Below are 23,408 nucleotides of genomic sequence, written 5' to 3'. Positions count from 1 at the left end.
ATTGCATGAGCTCAAGGGTTCGAGACCAGCGAGGGCAACTTGGCGAGACCTCGTCTCTACAATAAATCAAAAAATCTATTGATTTTTTGCACACCTGTAGTTCCAGCTACTTGGAAGGCTGAAGCAGAAGGATTGCCGGAGCCCAGCAGTTTGAGGCTGCAGTGGCCATGAGCATGCCACTGCACTCCAGCCTAGGCAACAGAGTGAGACTCTTGACTTAAAAAAAAAAAAAAATCAGCCAGGCATGATTGTGCACACCTATAGTCCCAATTACTCAGGAGTCTGAGGCAGAAGAATCACCTGAGCCCAGGAGGCCAAGGCTGTGGTGATCCATGATTATGCCACGGCCCTCCAACCTGGGTGACAGAGTGAGACTGACTCAAAAAAAAAAAAAAAAAGAAAGAAAGGAAAGGAAAATAATTAACATAGTATTCCCTATACCATTATCTTGATGGAGGCCACAGTGACTCCCATTTTCTGAAGGAAATCCTTTTTTTAAAGGTTTTTACGTTAAACAGCAAAAGCCTTCTTTCCAAACAGAATTGTACACACAGTTCCCATAATTGAGCTGTTCTGCCTGTTCTGTCTTCCCTTTGCCCATTCAGAACTCCTAGTATATCTCTGTGAAACCACAGGACACTCTAAACAATTTGAAAATCACTGGTCTAGGCAATTAGTAAGGCTCCATCTAGCTCTCAGATGCTACAGTTCTCACATACTCTGGGCCACCAATGACTGCAGCTAAAGATTTTTGCTTAGAAATATTAGATTTCATGAGGTCAGCACATAGGTACATTTCTCTAGCTTGGCTTCTTTTTTTCTTTTTTAGCTGGAGTCTCACTCTGTCAGCCAGGCTGGAATGCAGTGGCATGCTCACGGTCACCTCAGCCTTGACCTGCTGGGCCTAGGCGATCCCTGTACCTCAGCCTACCAAGTAGCTGGAACCATAAGCATGTGCCACCACGCCTGGTTAATTTTTTTATTTATTAGAGACAAGCTCTCGCCAAGTTGCCCAGGCTGGTCTCAACCTAGCTTGACTTCTTAAATGGCTATTATTTGACAGATGTCTTACCATGTGGTGATTTTACACATATCTAATCCTCAGAAAAATCCTGTGAGGTAGATAGTATCCACAACCTAGAGGTGATGAAATTGAGCCTCAGAAAGGTTAAAAAACTTGCCACATATCATGCAGCCAGCAAGTGGCAGTGCCAGGATAAGAAACAAAGTCTGTCCTGACTCTCAAGTCCATGTTTTATTCAACAAGCCTTATAGAATGATGTCCGGCAGTGAGACTTCTAAATGCCTCATCTAATCCTCACAAAAAAACTCTAAAATACACACTTATTATCTGCATACTACAAATGAGGAAACCGAGGAACATAAGTTAACCTCACCTGTGTTCTTACTCACCGTATCACTTGCCAGTATTGCATTTTAACATTTGCCTAACACATACACACGAACCTCAGTTATCTTATTTTTAACCCAACACATTCCAAAGTTAAGAATTATGTACTATTTGGGGGTAATTGTATTATCTTTCCCAAAGTTAGAATATCCAGAATCTAAAAATTGGAAGTTTGCTTCAGTCCTCCTTCCTGTTTGAAATAATTTAAGTACTTTGTCAATTAAGAATCACTTATGGTAATACTGCCTTATCTGGAAATGTTTTCTTTTGTTTTTTAAATTGGCAACTTAGATACTTTAGTGTTCTTGAGTTATAATTTTTGTACTGAATTTTAGTAAATCTAAAAATGTTACAATTCTAAAGATAAGCTTCCACTCTAGGTTATGGCCATCGCTCCAACCCATTATATCTGGCAGCGAGAACGCTCTGTTCATCACAGCGGTGCTGTCAGGAACTACAACAGAGATGAAGTCCAGCTGCCCCGGGGTCCAAGCGCCACACCCGTAGATTGCTCGCTTTGTGGTAAGAAGGGAAGATACGTGAGACTGGGGTTGTCTTCATCATCGTCTTCATCTGGTGACGTGGCAGAGGTGATGGAAAGGCGTTCTCAGGAGTCACACAGCTCACTCTCCATGGACGTGACCGCTGCCCCTCCTGCAGATGGCTGTTCTCAAGGTATGAATGAGTGGCGTGCCAGAACCAGAGGCAGCCAGCCCTTGCAGGCAGGGATGCGCCACACGGCCTGTGCACCATGGCATGAGTTGCACTAGCAACGAGTTTCCCTCTGCAGGTTGTACTTTTTGTCTTGCGTCCATATCTGTTTTATGGTAGCCTACCTAAACAGATTTTTTGATGGGACTTTTGCTAAATTGGAATCGTATGCACCGTGAGCCTCAAGTATTTTAAGAACCCAAACCATGGTTTTGAAGTGTTTATTTTATTCAAAAGGGATTTCAAAAAGACAATAAATGTCCTTGTAGTCTCACTCTTGGTTTCCTTCTGTATACTTTTCTGACAACATGAGAACCATACTATAGCTAGGGCTTTTTTTCATTTGTCACAAGGCATTTTCCTAAAACATTATCAAATCCTTGAAAACCTGATTTTTAATCCTGACATAGTATCAGTAGTATAATATATTTGCATATTTCACTTGTGTTGGGGTTTAAGTGACTGACAGTATATTAATTAGAACATAGTCATATGAGCTGGAAATACAACTGTACCATAATTTTAATTCAATTATTATTGTTGTTGTTATTTTGAGGCAGGGTCTGGCTCTGTCGCCCAGACTGGAGTACAATGGCACAATCATGGCTCAACACAGCCTCCAACTCCTGGGCTCAAGCAATTCCCCCGCCTCAGGCTCCCAAGTAACTAAGACTACCGGCATGTGCCAGCATGCCAATAACTTTTGTATTTTTTTTAGAGATGGGGTCTTGGTCTGTTGCCCAGGTCTTGATCTCCTGGACTCAAGTGATCCTCCTGTCTCAGCCTCCCTAAGTGCTGAGATTACAGGCGTGAGCCACCGCACCTGGCCAAATTATTTTTGTATACAGCATTCTCTGACATTTCTGTTCTTTTCTTTTTTTGATTCAGGATCTTGCTCTGTTGCCCAGGGTGGAGTGCAGTGGCATAATCACGAGGAGATCATGACTCACCACAGCCTCCAATTCCTTGGCTCAGACAAGCCTCCTGCATCAGCCTCCCAAATAGCTGGGACTACAGATGCACACCATCCACATCAGTTGCCCAGGCTGTTCTCAACATTCTGGGCTCAAGCAGTCCTCCCACTTTGGCCTCCCAGAGTGTTGAGATTATAGGTGTGAGACACTGCGCCTGGCTTTTTTTTTTCTAAATTTGAAAGAGTGATAGAATAATATTCTACTCTTAGTGATCCTTTTTACTTGTTATAAAGCCTTCCAGATTTTCACCCATCTCAAGATAGGACTGCCAGATTTTTTATGGCCCTTTGTAGTTCTTATGAGAAATTAACAGACCCCATTATTTCAGAATCCCGCCAATTTGTTTTTGCCACATCCGGAAGCTTGACTAAAGGAGAAATCAGTCTGAGATTCTTGAAGGTAGGGGTTGTGCCACAGTCACTGTCCCATTCCCAGGCCACAGCACTCACTCAACAAAGGTGACTTGACGGTACAGTCTCTTCCCTTCCAACACCTTTAAGCACCACTGTTATTGTTGCACTCATATTTGAAGGGCCCACCATAGCCTAAATTATACAATGAGAACTGGTTGGGTGTGGTGGCTCATGCCTATTATCCCAGCTACTCAGGAGGCGGAGACAGGAGGATCACTTGAGCCCATGAATTCAAGGCCATCCCGGGTAACATGAGACTCTGTCTCTACAAAAATAAACTAACTGCTGTATAGCATCCTTCCTCTCTCCCGGCTTCTTTTACCTTTTGGCCCCTTATAGTAGGCAAAATTTCTGGATGTTTAAAATGCCCCAGGTAATATAGTATGTATTTTATATTCATATCATTTAATAGACACAATCAACTGTAGGGTAAATACTATTATCTCCACTTGGCAGATAAGAAACGAGGCCTAGAGAGCGTAAATAATTTGCCCAAGGTGGTGGAGTGACACTTGAACCCAGACAAAAGCCTGAATCCCTCACCACTGTGCTCTTCTGCTCCTTTGGTGAAAGCCTGCCCTTGGCAGCGAAAATAAGCACCTTCTGGCAGACGAGGGAAGTGGCTATGCAGGAGCAGCCAATCCCTGCTGAGAGGCTAAGTGGAGTAAGCTGGGAGGATCCCCACGGCAACCTGGCAGACGTTCCCACAAAGCAGAATGGAAGCAGTTACGCTGAATTCAGATCAGCCTCTAGATTAAACGGCAGCAGCAACACTCCTACATGACAGGCCCTGATGTCGCCATAGGACACTGGAGTGCGCCAGGGATGGAGGGGCTCTGCCAGTCAGCGTGTGCTTAAAGAAGGGTCTTTGGGGGTTATAGAGGGAAAGGTGGGGGTTACAGAAGGAACTGTGCTTTCATCCTGTCCCTGGAGGAGCCCAGATTTAGGAATTACAGGCCTAAACAGGAAGGAACAGGCATTTACCTGTCGCTGTTTCATCCTGATGACTCATGGGTAGCTGTAGAGCCAGTCTCAGGACGTCAGAGGTGGGCAGCACAAGAAACGATCACTGATCACACACACACTTAGCCAGGAAAACACGCCTTCTTTTCCTCCAGTAGCCTTCACAAAGTGGGCAGGGGGCGAGGAGGAATGCAGGGTGGCAGGGACACATGACGTCACCTGGGCTGGGGCCCGTCGCCACTGCTCAGGCAGCTGCTGGCTCCCAGTGGTGCCCTCCACCGCCTAGTGTTCTTCCTGCCATCCACATGAGGTTGGAGTCACCCGAGAGTGAAGCTGCGGAAAGCGCAGTTCATGACTCAACCTGAGGTTTTGCTGAAAAAACTCAATTCAGCCTTCCCCAAGAACGAACTGCTAAGTCAGCACAGAGGGTTCTCAGTGCTTCCACTTTTCAAACACGTTTAAGCAACACCTCAATTTTCAGGTAAAAACGTATTTTTCTACCTTTACTGTTTTTTCTTAAAAACACATGTTCAAAAAACAAGTTTTACACAAACATGTTTATGACATTTATTAAGAACAAGGCCAGGAATGGTGGCTCATGCCTATAATCCCAGCACTTTGGGAGGCTGAGGTGAGAGGACTGCCTGAGCCCATGGGTTCAAGACCAATCTGGGGAACTTGGCGAGACCTCATCTCTACAATAAATCAGAAAATTAGCTGGGAGTAGTAGCACATGCCTGTGGTTCCAGCTACTTGGAAAGCTGAGGCAGAAGCATCACCTGAGCCCAGCAGGTCGAGGCTGTGGTGGCTGGGAGCGTGCTACCGCCCTCCAGCCTGGGTAACAGAGTGGGACTCCTACTCAAAAAAAAAAAAAAATATAGCCAATTTGAAATGGTGGGGTGAAAACACCATCAAAGCTTTTAGGGGAATAGATGAGACATTCTTTACAAATTTACATCAATCACAGGCACCAGCTATGTGCTAGACACTATAAAGGTGATCTTCTTTAACATTCAGCCCAAGAAATCTTGGGATTATACTCACATTACTGACGAAAAAACAAACTCAGAAAAGCCACATGGTTTACCAGGGAACTCAATAACAATAACCAAAACAAGATGGGAGCCCAGTTCTATCCGAATACACAGCATTTTTTTTTTTGAGACAGGGTCTCACTCTGTTGCTCTGGCTGGAGTGCAGTGGCAGGATAATAGCTCACAGTGCCTCCAACTCCTGGGCTCAGATGATCCTCCCACTTCAGCCTCCTGAGTAGCTGACACATTTTTATACTAACGGAACCACTGTTTCTCTTTTCCCCATGCTAATGTAAGCCTTGTGACACCTAGGCTGGACCAAGTGAAATGTGATTATGTATTATTATGTATTATTTGAGGACCCTTGAGACTTTAGAGTGAAGCCAAAGGAAAAACATACGAGAGACCCCAAAAACCCTGGAATCTATTTGATTAAAAATTGTGTATTTTTACATGTTTAAACATCAGTCACTTTCAAAGTACTCTCCATTTGATGCAGTGCAGTACACCTATCAAGATGCTTTTCCACTGCTCAAGTTTTTGAACTCATCCATTTGGATGTCTTTTAATGCTTCTGCCGTTTTTTGTTTCACCTCTTCTACACAGGCAAAATGTTTCTCTTCGAGGACTTTTAACCCAGGGAAACAAAAATTCACTTGGGATGAGATTGGAGGGATGTGGGCATGGGGCTGTGCTATTTTTGGCCCAAAGCTGTTTAATCCTCAGTGCAGTGTGGGTAGGTACGCGCTGTCATGGTCACCTGTTTGCCATAACTCAGGATGTTCTGCAGATCACGGCACGACCTTCTCAAAACCTCCTTTTCAAAATTTTGGTTGACTGTTTGACCCAGAGGAACAAATTCTGAGTGTACTACATGGGGCCCACCCTCCAAAAGATAATTCTGTTTTGAGGGGACACCCTTCTTAATACAGGCCTTATCCCTGGGTCATGTAGGCAGGCATGCAACATTCCAACTGTTAAGTAATCAAAAACAAATCATTTCTCCCCAGAATAAATCCTCCTTTGAATTCTCTTGTTTTTATCATTACCACTGTTCCAGTCACCCATGTTTAAAATCCTTATACTTAATGAAGACATGATCAGGGAATATAAAGCAGTCATGTGATCAGGGCTGTGCTAAGTATCTGATCAACATTTAGGTGTACACGCGATTTCAGAATTAATTCTCGGGGTGAGAGATTTGGTAAAGACTTATCAGAGAAATATGTTAGCTGGGCATTGAGAAGGGTTTCTGAATACTGGAAAGAAGTCTGAAGTCTGAAATACAGATGGTCCTGATGTCCTTATGGTTGCTATACAGTCAGCAGAAGGCGCTATCACCTGCTCTCTCCATGGGGTGAACGATGGACACTGACAGCTTACGGTGTGGCTAGATGATTCTGCCCAACTGTAAGCCGTTATTCCACACATTATCAACTTAACGATGGAGTTCATTATAAGTCTAAGCATCTTGTACACAGGTTCTCTCTGTAGCCAGTGAATCACCAGCTTATCTATTTGTTCTTCTTTCATGATACTTATACGTCTGCTAATTTTTCTTTTTTTTTTGAGTCTCACTCTGTTGCCCAGGCTGGAATGCAGTGGCTCAATCACAGTTCAATGCAGCCTCAACCTTTTAGACTCAGGAGATCCTCCCTCCTCAGCCTCACAAATAGTTGGGACTGCAGACATGGGCCACCACACCCAGCTAATTTTTTCATTTTTTGTAGAGACAGGTCTGGCTATGTTGCCTAGGCTGGTCTCAGACATTGGCTCAAGCAATCCTCCTGCCTCTACTGCCCAAAGTGCTGGGATTACAGGCATGAGCCACCGTGCCTGGCACATCTGCCCATCTTCCACTACTAATCACATCATCAATGCATTACTATGAAATCTAAGTTTTTTTCCTCCATTTAACCACTCACAGACACCACTAACAAATTAACTTTCTTAAAATATTTCCTTTTAATGACCATGGAAACTTTAGACATTCCCACTCCCTCTTCAATATAAAGTTCAAGATGAAGGGCTTCCACAATCCAGGAGCTATTTACCATGTGCCTGGATCTCCCTCCAGAACCACCAAGTCAATGGGTAAAACCGTGCACAATGTAGGCTGAAAGGTATTAGCAGCCAGGCATGTGGCTCATGCCTGTATTCCCAGCACTTGGCAGGCAGAGGTGAGAGGTTTACCTGAGCTCAAAGGTTTGAGACCAGCCTGGGCAATTTGGCCAGACCTTGTCTCTACAAAAAATAAATAAATAAATAAATTAGCCGGGCATGGTGGCACATGCCTGTAGTTCCAGCTACTTGGAAGGCTGAAGCAGAAAGACCACCTGAGCCCAGCAGGTTGAGGCTGCGGTGGCCGTGAGCATGCCACTCCAGCCTGGACAACAGAGTGAGACTCCAACTCAAAAAAAAAAAAAGAAAGGCATCAGCAAACTTAGCAACCATTTACTGGGTGGAGAAGGCAGGGCATCTGGAAGGCGCTGGGGAAGACCATTTCAGTCAGCCCCAAATCTCTAGCGTTTACAGGAAGGCAGACATGGACGGAGACAGCTAACATCCCATAAACCACTCTGTAAACACACTCAAGTGTTCAGAAGAGGGCTAAAGAAAGGGCTCCAGTCAGGCCTTGGCTAATAACAGAAATATGTGCTTATTTGCTTATGGAGTTTAGTCTTCAACTCAACTCAAAACTAGAATGGACAGCTATAGAGCTGGGGGTGGGGGGAGAGCAGGAAGAACAAAGAGAAATGGAAGAAAACCCTAAGAAAAGAAAAAACCTGGACACCGCCAGAGGTCTTGTTCAGTTCAGCACGCTACACGCAAACTAAGTACTCTACATGAAGCAAGAGTAGAGGGCAGGGCTTCCTTCTGCTCTGCAGTCAGCCTCTTCTCCAAGCAGGCAGCTGGGGCCTGGCACAGAACAGGCATTTCAGAACATTGACAGGATTCTACCAGTTAAGTAGAAGGAAGGAAAGGGAGTACTAGAGAGATGGAATCTTCAAACGTCCTCCAGAGGGTCTAATCATGGCAGCAAAACAATGCTTTAGTCAACGAGAGACACATATATGACAGTGGTCCCGGAAGATGATCAGGAGGCTGAAAAACTCCCATTGCCTAGTGATGTGGTAGCCATCCTAACACCGCAGTGCAACACATTACCTTCTACGTTTAGATACACAAATGCTTACCATGCATTACACCTGACTACAGTATTCAGTATAGGATTGTAGAAGCCACAGGCTACACTGTGTATGTTCTCTGTGCTGTTTGCACCACGACCAAATTGCCTAAGGATGCATTTCTCAGAACGTATTCCCATTGTCAAGCAACATATGACCATGACTGTATCTGGAAATGTTACAAAAGCTATAAAGGCATTATTATTGTTCAAGTGTTCAGATAACTATCATACAGAACTAATACACCTGAGTCAATCAGTTCTTCCCATGCAGCCAGAATGAATTTTTTTTTCAAAACACAAGTCTAAGCATGTTACCCCTTGCTTAAATTCTTCAATGGCATCTCACTTTTCTTAGGATAGACAAACTCTAAGCTCCTCCATGGCCTGACCTGTGTTTTTCAGTCTGTGTCACCTGACCTCACCCCACTAGCTTTTTGTTCTGATTTGCCCTAGTTACTCCTGACTTACATTCAACTCTCACCTCAATGTCATTCGCTAGAGCCAAGCCCCTACTGTGGCTGCTCCCAGTGACTTGCCCTTCTCTGGAGTACTCATAGCAGTTCAGTTTTACATCTGTGCGATTAGTAATGTCTAGTTCTACCAGCGATTGTAAACTCTATAGACATATTTTAGGTTAAAATTTTCGACATTCTGTAAAATGGTTTTTTTTTGCCATGTGGATCTGACGTTCAGAGGACTGCTGGGAAAATATTTTTTTTTAAATTTATGCACCCACAGCCACATGTTAATTTTAAATAGTTCTACCTAAGAGATAAATCCATCAAACATACTTAAACAACCTAACCACTCTAAGTAACTGTTTACCTGTAAAACGTGAACAATCTTAAAGATGTGTTTATTGCACAATTAAATGAGAAGCATATATAAGTACACAGTTCTTCAAACAATGTACGGTACGTAGTAAAAGTCAGATAACTGGCTAAGAAGAATACGCCCTATTCTTAATGAATTCATGTTTCCAAGGTGTATTTCCCCCAAACATTTGATGTATGTAGTAAGTATTAACACTGAACAATTCTGATGTTCAAGCTGGTTAAAAAGATTCTGAGAAGGATAAACGAGACTCAAGAACTTATATCTTTGGTTGCCAATTTAAGGTGACTACACCATTATTATCAGTTTTTCCCTATTTACTATATACCCTAGACTTCCTTATTATTTTTTAAGATATACAGGCCATTACAAGATGTATTTAAAATATACAGATACATAAGATTTATCTTAAAATGCATATTTTATTTCAGTAGCCAATGATCATCAATCAAACAAAGGAAAAGAAACTAATTGCATGGAGAAAGACAAATCTATGGAGTGGTTTACAGAAATTGAAGAATGAGATGGCTCAACTAAAGCAACCTGGAGTCATTAACCACCAAATGTCAAACCAATGCATGACAAGTGTCAAAATGGGACACCTGAGCGGGTTTGCAATGTTACACATCTTTACTTTTCAAAATTATATGCGAAAGTTACAAACAAATCATAGCAATAACTTAAGAAACCAATCTATGAAAGTAGTGACTTGTAACATAAAGTTCTATTTTGATATTTTTCCATCTTCAAATGAGTTGCTGTCATCTGGGGTACTCAGTCACATTGTGGCTTGACTTTCCTCAACTTGACAAGGAAAGCTAATTAAAGAGAAGAAAAAAGTAAGGTCATTACATTAACTAGAAGGAAAAAAGTCACAGAGTACGGTTGGAACATGACTCACCTGTATGGCCAGTTTGCCAGCGGATGGGTCTCGCAACATAGGGGAAAGCTCCGTAGGGGAAGGCCGAGTGGGGCTCTTCTGTTGTGAAAGAAGAATGTGCTGTAAGCCATAGAGAATGCTGTATAATGTGTTTACAAAAACTGTTAAAACATAAATGCCTGTCGTTTTATTGTAAGTTCTTTCCTTTTAGACCCTTTTTTCCGTATGTTCTTTGGAGCGACTCTGTCACTGTACAGAGTTTATCAATGACTGCATGATAAATTCACATATGATTTTACAACCAAACAGATAAGCCCATATCATAAATCAATGGCCATGTAAAGACTTGTTTACAGCCTACATGATGTGTACGTGCAAAAAGGACCTAAACTTAGCTCTTTGAAAAATTCCAGCAGCATCTTAAAAGTTGTTCTTTTGAATATTAAATTCATTCCTCTCAGTAATAATCACTAATCTAAATTTAAAACATTCCTAGAGGGTCGAGGTGAGAGGACTCCCTGAGCCCAGGAGTTCAAGACCAGCCTAGGCAACACAATAAGACCTCACCACTACAAAAAATTAAGTAGCTGGGCATGGTGGCATGCTCCTATAGTCCCAGCTACTTGGAAGGCTGAGGTGGGAGGATGGCCTGAGCACAGAAGGTCGAGGCTGCAGCGAGCCATAATCATGCCACTACATCCCCAGCCTAGGCAACAGAGTGAGACCCTGACTCAAATAAATAAATAAAAGTTAAACCATTCCTTTGTGTGTTTATTTCACAAACCGAGCTCCTTATGACAAACTATGAATATTACAGGTTCTTCAAAGGTACCAGAGTTCTACATAAAAGGCAGGAACAGTCACTATCTGGCCCTTATACACTTTAATTTAACAGAATAAATACCACATTCAATTTCTGTAGGAAAAAGAAAATCCCAGAGGAATACTTATATGATCTGCGGCCAGTACGCACAGGGGCCCCTTCTCTCGGGCCACTGCAGACACAGATGGAGAACACAGCTGAGGCTCACCACGGTCGTCCTCTGGCAGCATCTCCACTTCAACACCAGTCTTCCTCTGAGAATGTACTTTTAAGTCTGTGTTGCTCCTAGGTTCTACTTTTTGAGCTAAAATCCCATTTTTCTGTTTTGCAAGGCAAACCAACCAGTCTCTGACAATGACCTCGCTTATCTTTTCACAAGAAAGAGCAAGTTCACAGGTTCGAATTCCATCGAGGAGCTCAATAACCTGTGTGATGCTTTCAGAAAAGTAAAAAAAAAAAACAAAAAACAGTCATTTATTTTACGTTCTCTGTATCTCTCACCCAAATTCCAATGCTACAATTAAATCGAGGGGAGGGGGTTGTTGAGAATGCAAGGTTGGGCACAGGGTAAGAAATGTCCAGAATACTATGTCAAAAAATGAAGCCCATATTTCAACATTCCTGTTCACATTACACAGTTAAAACTTTTCTTGCAATTTGTCAGAAGAAATACGTACCTTCTATTACTACATATGTCATAGATCATTTAAGCAGCAATATAAATTTGGGGCATGTCATTTTCTAAGTTTTACGAGATGCCATATACACCTTACTTGATTACAAAATAAACAGTTTGGTTCTTGGGCAAAATACAAGTGTCTGTAAAAATCACATCACAAAGAAAGACAGTCCTGTTACTCACTTTACTAGATATACAGCACAGACACCACCCTGTTTAAGATGTGGGTATACGACAGGCAAAGCCACCTGCGGATTTAACATATCCAAAGCTACCTGCAGGGAAAGAGAACTGGATCATTCCGATTCTGTCTAAACAAAACAGACTTTTTTATTTCCCCAGTCAGGGTCTCCCTCTCACCCAGGCTGGAATGCAGTGCCCAATCGTGGCTCACTGCAGCCTCCATCTCCTGTGATAAGGTGATTCTCTGCTTCAGCCTCCTAACTACAGGCGTGGGCCACCATACCCAGCTAATTTTTAATTTTTTGTGGGGACCAGGCTGAATGGACTCCACAAGTTATTTCTATTCCTTTCCCTTCCTTTCCTCTCCTCAGAAATAATCACTGTCCTTAGCTGGTAACACTCCCAAATAATATTGTATGTTTACAATATCTTTATATAGCTACACGCTAGACATGTTGTGTAGTTTTAAATTTTACACATGTAACCAGTGTGGTGGCTCAGCCTGTAATCCCAGTACTTTGGAAGGCCGAGGTGAGTGGATTGCCTGAGCTCGCGGGTTCAAGACCAGCTTAGGCAACTTGGTGAGACCTCGTCTCTACAATTAAAAAACAAAATTTAGCCGGGTGTGGTAGCACACACCTGTAGTTCTGGCTTCTTGGAAGGTTGAGGCAGAAGGATCGCCAGAGCCCAGCAGGTTGACGCTGGGGCGGCTATGAACCTGCCACTGCACTCCAGCCTAGGTGACAGACTCCCACTCAACCCCCCCCAAAACAAAAAAATTGTACACATGTGGCCATTTCACATATTCTTTTATAATGCTTTTGCACTAGGCACTGTGTCTTTGTGACTTACTGATGTGGACAAAGTGCATTTATTATTAGTATTCCATTGTGTCCCTTTGGTTAAGCTGTTTCCAAAATGAGTTAAATTTTGTTAAACTCTTGTATTAGCCCTTATCTCTTTGTCTTTGTGGCTTAACACTTTTACTCGTTTACTATCATTCTGGTTGGCAGGAACAGAGGCAGGTTACCCAGAGGGCCACAGAGGAAAGAAGTCTTTGAATGAAGAACTCCCGACTGGCTTTTCAGCAGAACAAGGACAGGCCCAGGCTTCAGGAAGATTATTGTAGAGATGTAGAGATGAGGGGCCTGCAATGAAGAGGGAGGGCCGGGAGGTGAGAGGGCCACGAGGAGAGGGACAAGGCAGGCCGCGGAGTAGCAGTAGCTGTGAGGCCGAAGCAGTCGGAGAAGGGCGGGCCAGGCAGGAATGCAAGACGGCTCGGGCCAGATTGGGTGCCTGCCTGTCCAACAGTGCTCTCCCAGTGGACAGTCCGTGGAGACTTTCTTAAGACGGCTCTTCAACATGGAGCTTGTACTCAGTGATTCCGCAACGTGACTATTTGTGTATGAGCAGCCACTATGACTCCTTGGCTCTGGCAGCACAGAACCCTTCCCAGCGGCCACTGCCCGGCCTCCTCCACCTTCTTGCCTACGGAGCACTCAGCTGGCACCATCGATCAGGAGAGATTCCACTGAAGGCATCTAAAATGAGGATTCTTCTTAGATCAGGGATGGCTTGGCAGGTTTCCACAAAGCTCCAACTGCATCATTCAAACCCTTTGTTGCGCTTCATGCTCACCAAGCAAAATTCTGCTAACCAGTTAATCTCCCAGGTATTTCTGACATCCCCACGGATGGCCCGAGTGGCACCCCTCCCCCTTGCCGAGCTGTAAAATGCAGCCCAAGCAAAGGCAGGGAAAAGAACTCCAGGGCTCGGTTACATCAGAGATGGGACTGTGCAGACAAAAAGCATTTCCTCCCCTCTTGGAACCCTGCTTCACTTCACCAGAACAGTCCAATGTCCTGTGGCTAATTAAGGCACACAAGGAAGCCTCCTTCCCGAAGGCCAGTCCAGGGTCACGCTATGAGCTGTTAAGTGGCAATGCCACCAAGGACAAGGCTGCTCGTGCTGGAATCCTGAGACTCCGAAGCCAGATGCTCCACAACCCACATCTCCCCCATCTCTGGTCACAGCTCTAAAGCCCTCCTGCCACCTAAGGCCTCACCTCCACAGACTCTGCTGTTCTTCCTAGCTCCCACCCACCGTCCTCCTCCACACAAGCCCCTCCACTCCCTGTGGAGCCGTGCCCAGGACAGGCCCTGATCCTGGCGCCAGGAGGGAGCACGCTGTCACCCGACTGTCTGGAAAGCCTCTTGCCTCCCACGTGGGAGTTGCTCATTCTCCAGGCCCCACAGCTCTGGGCAGGAGCTGGACTCCGTCGGCCCAGCGCTGTTTCTCTGTCCTGGGACTGCTGAGGCCCATGGCGCTTAGCACCTCCAGCATGTCTCCAGCCATCTCCCCATGTTCAGTGACGACTCTGACATTTGACTCAGCGAGTCTCTCAGCCCCAGATTCCACAAAACTAGTAAAGGACAGCAGAGAGAAATCGCGTTTCCGCCCTAGAGACAGAAACAGAGCAAAGCAGGAGAGAAGAAGCGCATTGCCCACATAGAAAGAGCCTGGGCCTCATTCTCTCTGTACCCAAAGCAGTAACACGGGATGCACTTTAGGAGACTTACCGCGTCAAATACTAGAGATCTTATGTCTTCAGCTGCTCCCGAGATATCCTTATGAATAAAATCCACATTGTCTGGCCACTCTTCTGCATGACCTAATTTCCATGAATCACGCCAGGCTTTATAATTCTTCTTAGCCAGATCGTGGTGGTCTTTCCGTATTTCAAAACTTATGACTCGTCCTTGTGATCCAACTTAAGTAAAAAATAATTTGATATTTCATTGTATTAATCAGCTTATTTTAAAGTGTTGAAATTTTATCTGCAAAGGTATTATACATGTGAGAAAAAATAATTCAAATAGTTCAGGCTACAAAAGTCCTCCCATAGCTGACCCCCTGTTTAATAACGAACTCCCTCCTCAGAAGCAGCCGTGTCCCCAGGCATGTGCCTCCCCATGACGGTCGCCGCCTCTACCAGCACAGTGCGTGTCTTTAACATACACTGTGGTGTATTACACACTGCCTGGCCTTCTATCCTCCCTCTTACTCACCAGCAACATTTCAGCGAACACAGATAGACTGCATTCTTTTTCCTTAACTGCAATTTTTTTTTTGGAGTCAGTCTCACTCTGTCACCCAGGCTGGAGAGCAGTGGCACACTCATGCTCACGGCCACCACAGCCTCGACCTACCAGGTTCAGACAATCCTTCCGCCTCAGCCCTCCAAGTAGTTGGAACTACAGGCATCCGCCACCATGCCCGGCTAATTTTTTGGTTTATTGTAGAGACGAGGTCTCACCAAGTTGCTCAGGCTGGTCTTGAACCCATGGGCTCAGACAATCCTCTCCCCTCATCCTCCCAGTGTTAGGATGACAGGCATAAGCCACCGCGTAGGGCACTGCATCCTTTTTAACAGTTGTTCTATTCCAGCGTGGTTTTGCCATACTTTATTTGATTCGTCACCAACTTAGCTTGTTTCTAGTCACATGCTAGCACAAACACTCCTGCAATGAAAATCCTTGTATCCAAGTCCTTGCACCACGAGCCAATGTATCTCTACAGGATAATGTCCAAAAAATGAATTGCTGGCTCCGGGGTAAGTGAATCTTTTATTTTGAAAAATATCAACACAAATTGTCCTTCACATAAGGGTACCAATTCCTATGTAGACCAGCAATATATTATAGTGCCCATTTCTCCACACACTCCCCAATAAAGTTATCCAACTTTTTATCTGTATCAATCGAAAAAGTGGGTAAAAATAGTTTATCACTGCAGTTTTTGTTTTTTGAGTCAGGGCCTCACTCTGCCACCCAGGCCAGAGTGCAGTGGTACCATCACCGTTTACCACAGCCTGGACCTGCTGGGCTAAGGCGATCCTTCCACCTCAGCTCCCCGAATAGCTGGAACTACAGTTGCGTGCCACCACTCTTGGCTAACTTTTTTGATTTTTTTTGTAGATACCACGTCTCACTGTACTGCCCATGCTGGTCTCAAAAACCTGGGCTCCAGCAATCCTACCATCTCAGTCTCCCAAAGTGTTGAAATTACAGGCGGGAGCCATCATGCCTGGCCTATCACTACAGTTTAAACTTGCATTTCTTTTATTTTGGATGAGGTTGAACGTTTCATGTATTTAAACGGTATATGTATTTGTGTCTGAAGAATTTTCAAACTGTTTAGCACAGTAATACTGCAGTTCCAGAGAAAAGTGCTCATTTTAACTTAGGGCAATTAACTTTCCACGCACCTCTAGCTGAGGTGATTCGCTACCATTCAGAGGTTATCCTGGGTCAGTCAGTCTAATTCGCTAATGAGAAGCTTAAATTCCAAGATGTCTTTTGAAACGTAAACTCTAACTACAAGTCATCTTGTTGTGGAGATAAAAAACCATGTTAACAGTCCCACGAGCTGAACAACTAGAGAAGGTTATGGAGCAAGAAACATCTATCACATCCCCAAACGGCAAAAATGCCTGGCTCCCTCACAGGAATGAGTCACACCACGACCCTCCTCCAATACCACGCACTTTAGAAACACAGGCACTTGCTTCTCACGAGGTCTTTTACATCCACTTTGTCAAATGAAAATATGCATGTAGGAATTTGTCACCGATTATGAGGAAATGACTGCCTTCGAATATGTACAGGAAAGAGTCAAACGAAAGATTTGCGAAGCTCAGGATGAATGCAGTGACATGGCATAGCCTGGATCCTGTTCCTGCGTGAGGACATCAGGTCACAGAACAAAAGGTTGAAGTTTAATTTCCGCCCATTTTCCATCTGGAATCTTTGTAAAATTCACCCAGATGAGTACTGCGCCTGTTCAGCAGTCTGCTGTGAGGAGGGACAGACAGACCAGCCAAAGCGGCCCTGACCTCAGGGGTCTGGAGGCTTAAGCAGGCACTCACCAACTGGGACACGAGTCACCAGAAATAAGGGAGAGTGTGGGACTTATGTTTATGCTTACTGTCCGCCTCTTGACTTTGGATCAGGCACCTACCTTCAAGAAGTACTTTTACTAACTGACAATGTTTAGAGATGTTCTGAAAACTCTTCACTGTCTAACTTTTACTGAATAGTTGTTATGACTAATTCCTTCATGAACACCAACTGTAATTCTTTGGTCCCAACAATAGGTAGCCCTTCCCCAGCAGCTGACACCCTTGATGCTTCTATATTCTCTTGCTAAGTGTCCAACTGGGACGATTATTCAACAACACAACATATGCGCACCGAAAGACAAGCACAAGAAGGTTCAGAGCAGCGAGGTTTTCAATGTCCAACAGAAATATCCCTGAACAGAATGGATGAACTGTGATGTATATCTAAAACAGGGTATTACACAGCAACGAAAATGAAAGAACAGCTGCTATGCGCAATGACTGAATCTCAGATGATGAGTGGAAGCTACAAACAAGTTCACAAGTTCTACTGTGTGACTCCATTTAAATCAGGTCCAACACAGGAAAACTAATCAAAGTGATAAAGTCAGAACAATGGTTCTTTGGGGAGGATGAGGGCTGGGAGGGATGTGAGGTGTCTGGGTGCGGGAATGTTTCTGCCCTCATCTGGGTCCCAACTCCGTGAGCGTGGCCACTATGTAAACACTCACTGAGGTATACACTATGATCTGGATACTCTTCTGTTTTTAAAGTTTACTAAAAAAGAAAAAAAAAAAAAGGTAGAGCCGGGCATAGTGGCACACAACTGTAGCCCCAGCTACTCGGGACGCTGAAGCGGGAGGGCTGCTTGAGCCCTGGAGTTTGAGGCTGCAGTGAGCTATGATTATACCACTGCACTCCGGCCTGGGCAATAGAGTGAGACCTCACCTCCAAAATATAAAATAAAATAAAATGGCAGAAACATTAGCAAGCATGGAGAGAACAAGAGAAAGCAAAGAAAATGAAGGAGATGAGAGAGTGACTGGAATAAGCCCCCAAACGGAAAGAAACACAGCTACTGACACTTGGTTTCAAGAACGCTATCACAGCTATGTGAGTCCTTCCCCAACATCTGGATGTCTCTAACTTGGTGACTGTAAACAAACCGAGTGTTTTCTTCGTCATCTACACCCAGCTCGCTTAGCCCAGTCTCTTACCTGCTTTGGATAAAAATAAGCTCATTCCACCAGAGCCCGAGCCAGCTTCCAAAACAGTGTCACCTGGGCTGACATTCATCATCAGCAGTATCATGCTCACGTCCTACGAGCGAAACACAGCATGCGTGACTCAGGGACCCATCCCATGGACTAAGCACCGACACTCGTCTCACCGCTGAATGTGGAGAAGGGCAGTGGAAAACAGGATCAGACCCTAACCCTGCCTACAAAGTTGATGTCGTACTTGATGCAATAAGAGCGTCAAGAACCAACTGATAAGGAAGGCAGCCGCTCGGAATAGTAGCAACATCACAGACAAGTGCAGAAGGATCTCGGAGAAAGGAGAAAGCAGCAGGCTGCCCTTGCCTGAAAACAGTGGAAGACTGGAGGAAACAGCTGCAAAGCAGAGACAGCTTTAAGCAGCACAGGAGCAGAAGAAACAGTTTTCCCGTCTCAGAAGGAAACAAGGATCGGTGTCAGTAGGTGGCATTTGCACTTGGCCCGGTAAGCAGCTATGGCATGTCACTGAAGTGAAACAAACAGCATTTTAGGAAGATTCATCTGGCAGGGGAACACAGATTCTACTAAAGGAAAATTAGAGGCAGGAGCTTACTAAATCCCTACATGAAATGATGAACTTCTAATCTAGAATTAAGATACTACACTAGGAAAGCTGGGCACAGTGGTTCAGGCTTGTAATCCCAGCACTTTGGGAGGCAGAGGCAAGAGGACTGCCTGAGCCCAGGGGTTCGAAGCCAACCTGGGCAACTTGGCAAGACCTCGTCTCTACAGTAAATCAAAAATTCAGCCAGGAGCGGTGGTGTGTGCCTGTAGTTCCAGCTACTTGGAAGGCTGACGTGGGTCACCTGAGCCCAGCGGGTTGAGGCTACGGTGGTCATAAGCATGACACTACACTACAGCCTGGGCGACAGAGTGAGAGTTCGACACAAAAATAAAGATACTATACCAGGAAAAAAAAGATATTGTCCTAGGAACAGATCAGAGGACCCATTTACCAAACACTAACTGAATGGTTTTTGTGAGCACAACGGGAATTTTATGGATGATAGTAAAGACGAGCTGTGTACTCAAACTTTACTGCTCGCCAGGCTTCTGTTACTGGGCACGCTGCTTTCGTACAACATCTCGTTTAATCAGAATAGTAATATGAGAAAAGTATCATCATCCCATTATAAAGTCGAGAAAATAGAGGTAAAGCAATTTGCCCACAGTCACACCACCCAGAATTCAGAACTGGTGTTGAGCCCCCAAACCACACTGCTGACCCTAACGATATGCCGCACGTTACCGGAGCGTGAATGTCAGCATTGACTTCAACACTGCTCCAATAGCGAGCCTTTTCTCCACTCACAACAAAACTGTCAATTTGGTTGGGTGCAATGGCTCACACCTGTAATTCCAGCACTTTGGGAGGTCGAGGTGAGAGGACTGCCTGACCCCGTGGGTTTGAGATCAGCCTGGGCAACTTGGTGAGACCTCGTCTTTACAATAAATCAACAAAAAAATTAGCTGGGCATGGTGGCATGTGTCTGTAATTCCAGCTACTTGGAAGGCTGAGCCTAAACCTAGCAGGTTGAGGCTGCAATGGCTGTGACAGTGCCACTACACTCCAATCTGGGCAACAGAGTGAGACTCCGACTCAAAAAACAAACAAAAAAAACTTGTCAATTCAGTATGGTTTTGATGCAAAAGTAAATATTTGACAGGTATGGTGCCTAATTAAAAGTCAAAAGGCACTTCCTGAAATGCAGGAAGATAGCTTGGACCAAATGACACACAGTAACTGTCAAGATGCCTTAGTCAAAAAGTTTCATTCTCAATGCTGAGTCAGATATACAGACCCCTGAGTGCCAGGCGCCTCTGGCAGAGATGGGAAATCACACAGGCACCCATGGCTTGAAGTAGGCAGCAGTCTGGGCAATGCCCCAGCGAAGGGGTCTATGGCTCAGATCGTGTGAGGCACCGCAGCTTGGGCTTTCTACCCACCCTTCAGGCTCCATGGTCTTGGCAGGGTGGGTTTCCAAGGCTGAATCCCACCATGTACATCCTGGCAGTTTCACTCCAGAACATGGGGCGGGGCATTTGTATGTATTCCTGTCCCTGTTTTATTACAAAAGGGACTTGAGGCTGAGGATGACTCCTACCAAATTAAGAAATCTCACTCTACCATTGAGTTCACACCTCAGGCTTTCAAACAACCCTTCTTGACTTATTTTTCCTCAGTAGGAATTCTAATCTCTTCCGATGAATTCAATAATCCAACTCTAATCCTTAGCCTAAGGCTTTAATAACTGAGCTATACCTTAGTTTTTATTAAGTGGCAACACTTCCTACTACCGAATTGCCCTGTGTGTCACAATCATGCACGTCAGCAGAAAGGATTCATTAGAAAATCTGAGGATTGTTGTCATTTATACTTCTATTCCAAGGTTAAACATGTTTGATACTGACCAGTGAGTCTCTGACATTTCACCAATATTAGAACCAATTTAAAATTGTTCCACAGACCATCTTTTTAACATTAAGTTATATAATTGAAACGTCATTCAACTGATCAGTTCTTAAAAATCAGGTGAGGTATTCCCATAAGCATTTCAAAGCTATAAAGACTGAAGTGAAATTATGTCAACACCTAGCAGTCCACTATTAAATTTCTCTTTAGAGTGGAACGCTGTGACTTTTTAATCTATGACAAATGGAAAGGCAGAAAGTACACTAAAGATGCATCTTTGTAACTTTATAAAACAGAAATCTCTGCATATTTAGAGTTTTTCTTTATTGATAGAGCTGAAGAAAAAAAGAAAAAAGAAAAAAATAAATTCTATCTAGTATGGAGGAATTAGACATAGGGGACATAAGACAAAATTAGAATAGTCTTTTATGACTAGGTTGAAACAGTCAAAAGAGAAAAAGAAGTGATATGGTTGAAAAAGAAAAGATAATAGACATTCCCGTCAAGAGCTTACAATAGTCCACGGGCCTGAAGCTTGGGAAAAAGGTTTTCTTGGTCCCTAGGTACCTTTTAAAAGGCAGTCTGGGGCTACCCTCTTTCGAGTCACCTCCTGCTGGGGGAGCTTTTCTGTCTTTTTAATAAACTCCTACAAAATATAAAAAGTAAAAGGCAGACTGGGTTTCTACTGAGAACCTTCCGAGGGTCTCCCGGCAGACATGGAAGAAAACACTCCAACACCTCTAAGCCAGGCCCCTGCACCGATGCGCTCGGGCCACAAGAAAGTCTCTCCTGTGGAAAGCTGACTCTTCCTCACTCAGGATTTCTACCAAGGGCACCTCCTGGGAGACCATCCCTCATCACCTGGGCCTCCCACCCCAACCACCCAGCACAAGTCACCGTTCGTGCTCGTCTTCAGGACACTTAGCACCACCTGGAATGACCTTATCTTTGTTCTTCGTCAACCCTTGTAGAATGTAAGGTCTATGCTGAGAGCAAGGACTGCGGTTCAATATGACACCTCTGGACATAAGTGCCTTGAACATAGAAGCTAATCAGTTATTTGCTGAATAAATAATGCACAAATCCTCATCTGGGGAGAGGAGAAGTTGTGCTACAAAGGAACATTCTATGCACGGACTGTGACCGTAAGGATGGAAATAAATTACTGGCAAATTAGTGTAAGATTGAAGCAGGCAGTTAGCGGATGTATAAAGAATATTCATTTTATGTCCAGTGTTGAATGTTAGCTGTTTTCATACAAAACTATTCTTTCCTAAAGGGAAAAAGCATAGTAATACATCTATTAACAATAAGATGTAACTCCAGTAACGTGTCTTATTAAATATGATTAAAATACCATAGTGGTACTACAAAATCATCTCCAAAAAATTCAACATTCTCTTGGGTACTGAACTTGTAAACTTAAAACAAAGGCCGTTAGGCCGGGCGTGGTGACTCACGCCTATAATCCCAGCACTCTGGGAGGTCGAGGTGAGAGGACTGCCTGAGTCCACAGGTTCCAGACCAGCCTTGGCTACTTGACATTTCTACAATAAATCAAAAAATTAACTGAGCCAGGCTCGGTGGCTCAGCCTGTAATCCCGTGCCTTTGGGAGGCTGAGGTGAGTGGATTGCCTGAGCCCGCGGGTTCGAAACCCGCCTGGGCAGCGAGACCTCATCTCTACAATAAATCAAAAAATCAGCCGGGCGTGGTAGCGCATGCCTGTAATTCCGGCTACTCGGAAGGCTGAGGCGGAAGGATCGCTGGAGCCCAGCAGGTCGAGGCTGCGGTGGCCGGGAACGGCCACTGCACTCCAGTCTGGGCGACAGAGTGAGACTCCAACTCAAAAAAAAAAAAAAAAAAAAAGTAACTGGACCACGTGCCTGTAGTTCCAGCTATTTGGAAGGCTCAGGCGGAAGGATGGCCTGAGCCCAGCAGGTCGAGGCTGAGGTGAAAGGATGATCTGAGCCCAGCAGGTCGAGGCTGGGATGGCCAGCAACGTGCCACTGCCCTCCAGCCTGGGTGACAGAGTGAGACTCCGACTCAAAAAACAAAACAAAAACAAATAACAAAGGTCGCGCGCGGTGGCTCATGCCTGTAATCCAAGCACTCTGGGAGGCCGAGGCTGGAGGACCGCTTGAGGCCAGGAGTTCGAGACCAGGCTAAGCAACACAGCCACACCCTGTCTCTACGATAACATCAACGATAACGAAGGAGCAAAGGGAACAAGGACAGGCACTTAGTACGTACCCAGCGGGCGAGTTAAGCACCCTGCCAGGGGATGGACGGGGTCTTCGACTGACAGACCAGAGCGCCGAGACTCCCGAACTGGAAGGCGCTTCCTCTGAAAACCTCCACCCGGCCCAGCCTGAAGACGCCCGAGCGATGCCCCAGGGGCGTCCGGGGCCGGCGGCAGGCCGGGGCCCCCGCGCTCCGAGCCGCACCTTGGGATACGCGACGGCGGGGCCCCTCTCCATCAGCAGCACGAAGTCGTCCAGCGCCGGCCGCCGCAGCAGAACGCGCTTCCCCGCCGAGCTGCGCAGCACGTGGCCGGGCAGCTTCCCCGCGAGCCGGCGGAGCGGGACGGCCCCCCAGCTGCTGTTGAGGCGCCCGGTGGCGCGCAGCCGGAACAGAGTCTGGTGCCGCGTCTCCCCATCGCCGGCCTCGGCCAGCACCAGCTCCCCGGCGCGGAGGGGCCCATCTCGCGGCGCGCGGCAGGACG

At 45.1% G+C, this 23,408-nt stretch overlaps 2 protein-coding genes across 4 annotated transcripts in view; one reads left to right on the top strand and one right to left on the bottom strand.

Annotated features, from left to right (window-relative positions):
• The window catches only part of SPDYA (speedy/RINGO cell cycle regulator family member A), a 29,665-nt gene extending 19,596 nt beyond the window's left edge, over positions 1-10,069 (top strand). Inside the window, exons 5-6 of one of the 3 annotated variants that reach the window (XM_008055998.2) lie at positions 1,792-2,086; positions 9,962-10,069. In XM_008055998.2, the coding sequence (XP_008054189.1) occupies positions 1,792-2,086; positions 9,962-10,053 (387 nt within the window). In that variant the 3' untranslated portion in view covers positions 10,054-10,069. Of the gene's footprint in view, positions 1-1,791; positions 2,397-9,961 lie in introns of those variants that run through there. The other 2 variants (XM_008055999.2, XM_008055997.2) reach the window with 2 other exon arrangements.
• TRMT61B (tRNA methyltransferase 61B) overlaps positions 9,933-23,408 on the bottom strand; it is a 17,107-nt gene continuing 3,631 nt past the window's right edge. Inside the window, exons 3-9 of the mRNA XM_021711335.1 lie at positions 23,131-23,387; positions 18,213-18,315; positions 14,675-14,865; positions 12,096-12,187; positions 11,442-11,668; positions 10,432-10,509; positions 9,933-10,348 (exon numbers count right to left, since the gene is read on the bottom strand). Coding sequence (XP_021567010.1) covers positions 10,305-10,348; positions 10,432-10,509; positions 11,442-11,668; positions 12,096-12,187; positions 14,675-14,865; positions 18,213-18,315; positions 23,131-23,387 — 992 coding nt within the window. The 3' untranslated portion in view covers positions 9,933-10,304. The remainder of the gene's footprint in view (positions 10,349-10,431; positions 10,510-11,441; positions 11,669-12,095; positions 12,188-14,674; positions 14,866-18,212; positions 18,316-23,130; positions 23,388-23,408) is intronic.

The sequence above is a fragment of the Carlito syrichta genome, unplaced genomic scaffold (genome assembly GCF_000164805.1).
Source record: "Carlito syrichta isolate Samal-C Ts95f unplaced genomic scaffold, Tarsius_syrichta-2.0.1 Scaffold302075, whole genome shotgun sequence".
Lineage (NCBI taxonomy): Eukaryota > Metazoa > Chordata > Mammalia > Primates > Tarsiidae > Carlito > Carlito syrichta.
Note: the sequence above shows the minus strand (reverse complement) of the source record. Positions and strands in the feature narration are given on the sequence as shown.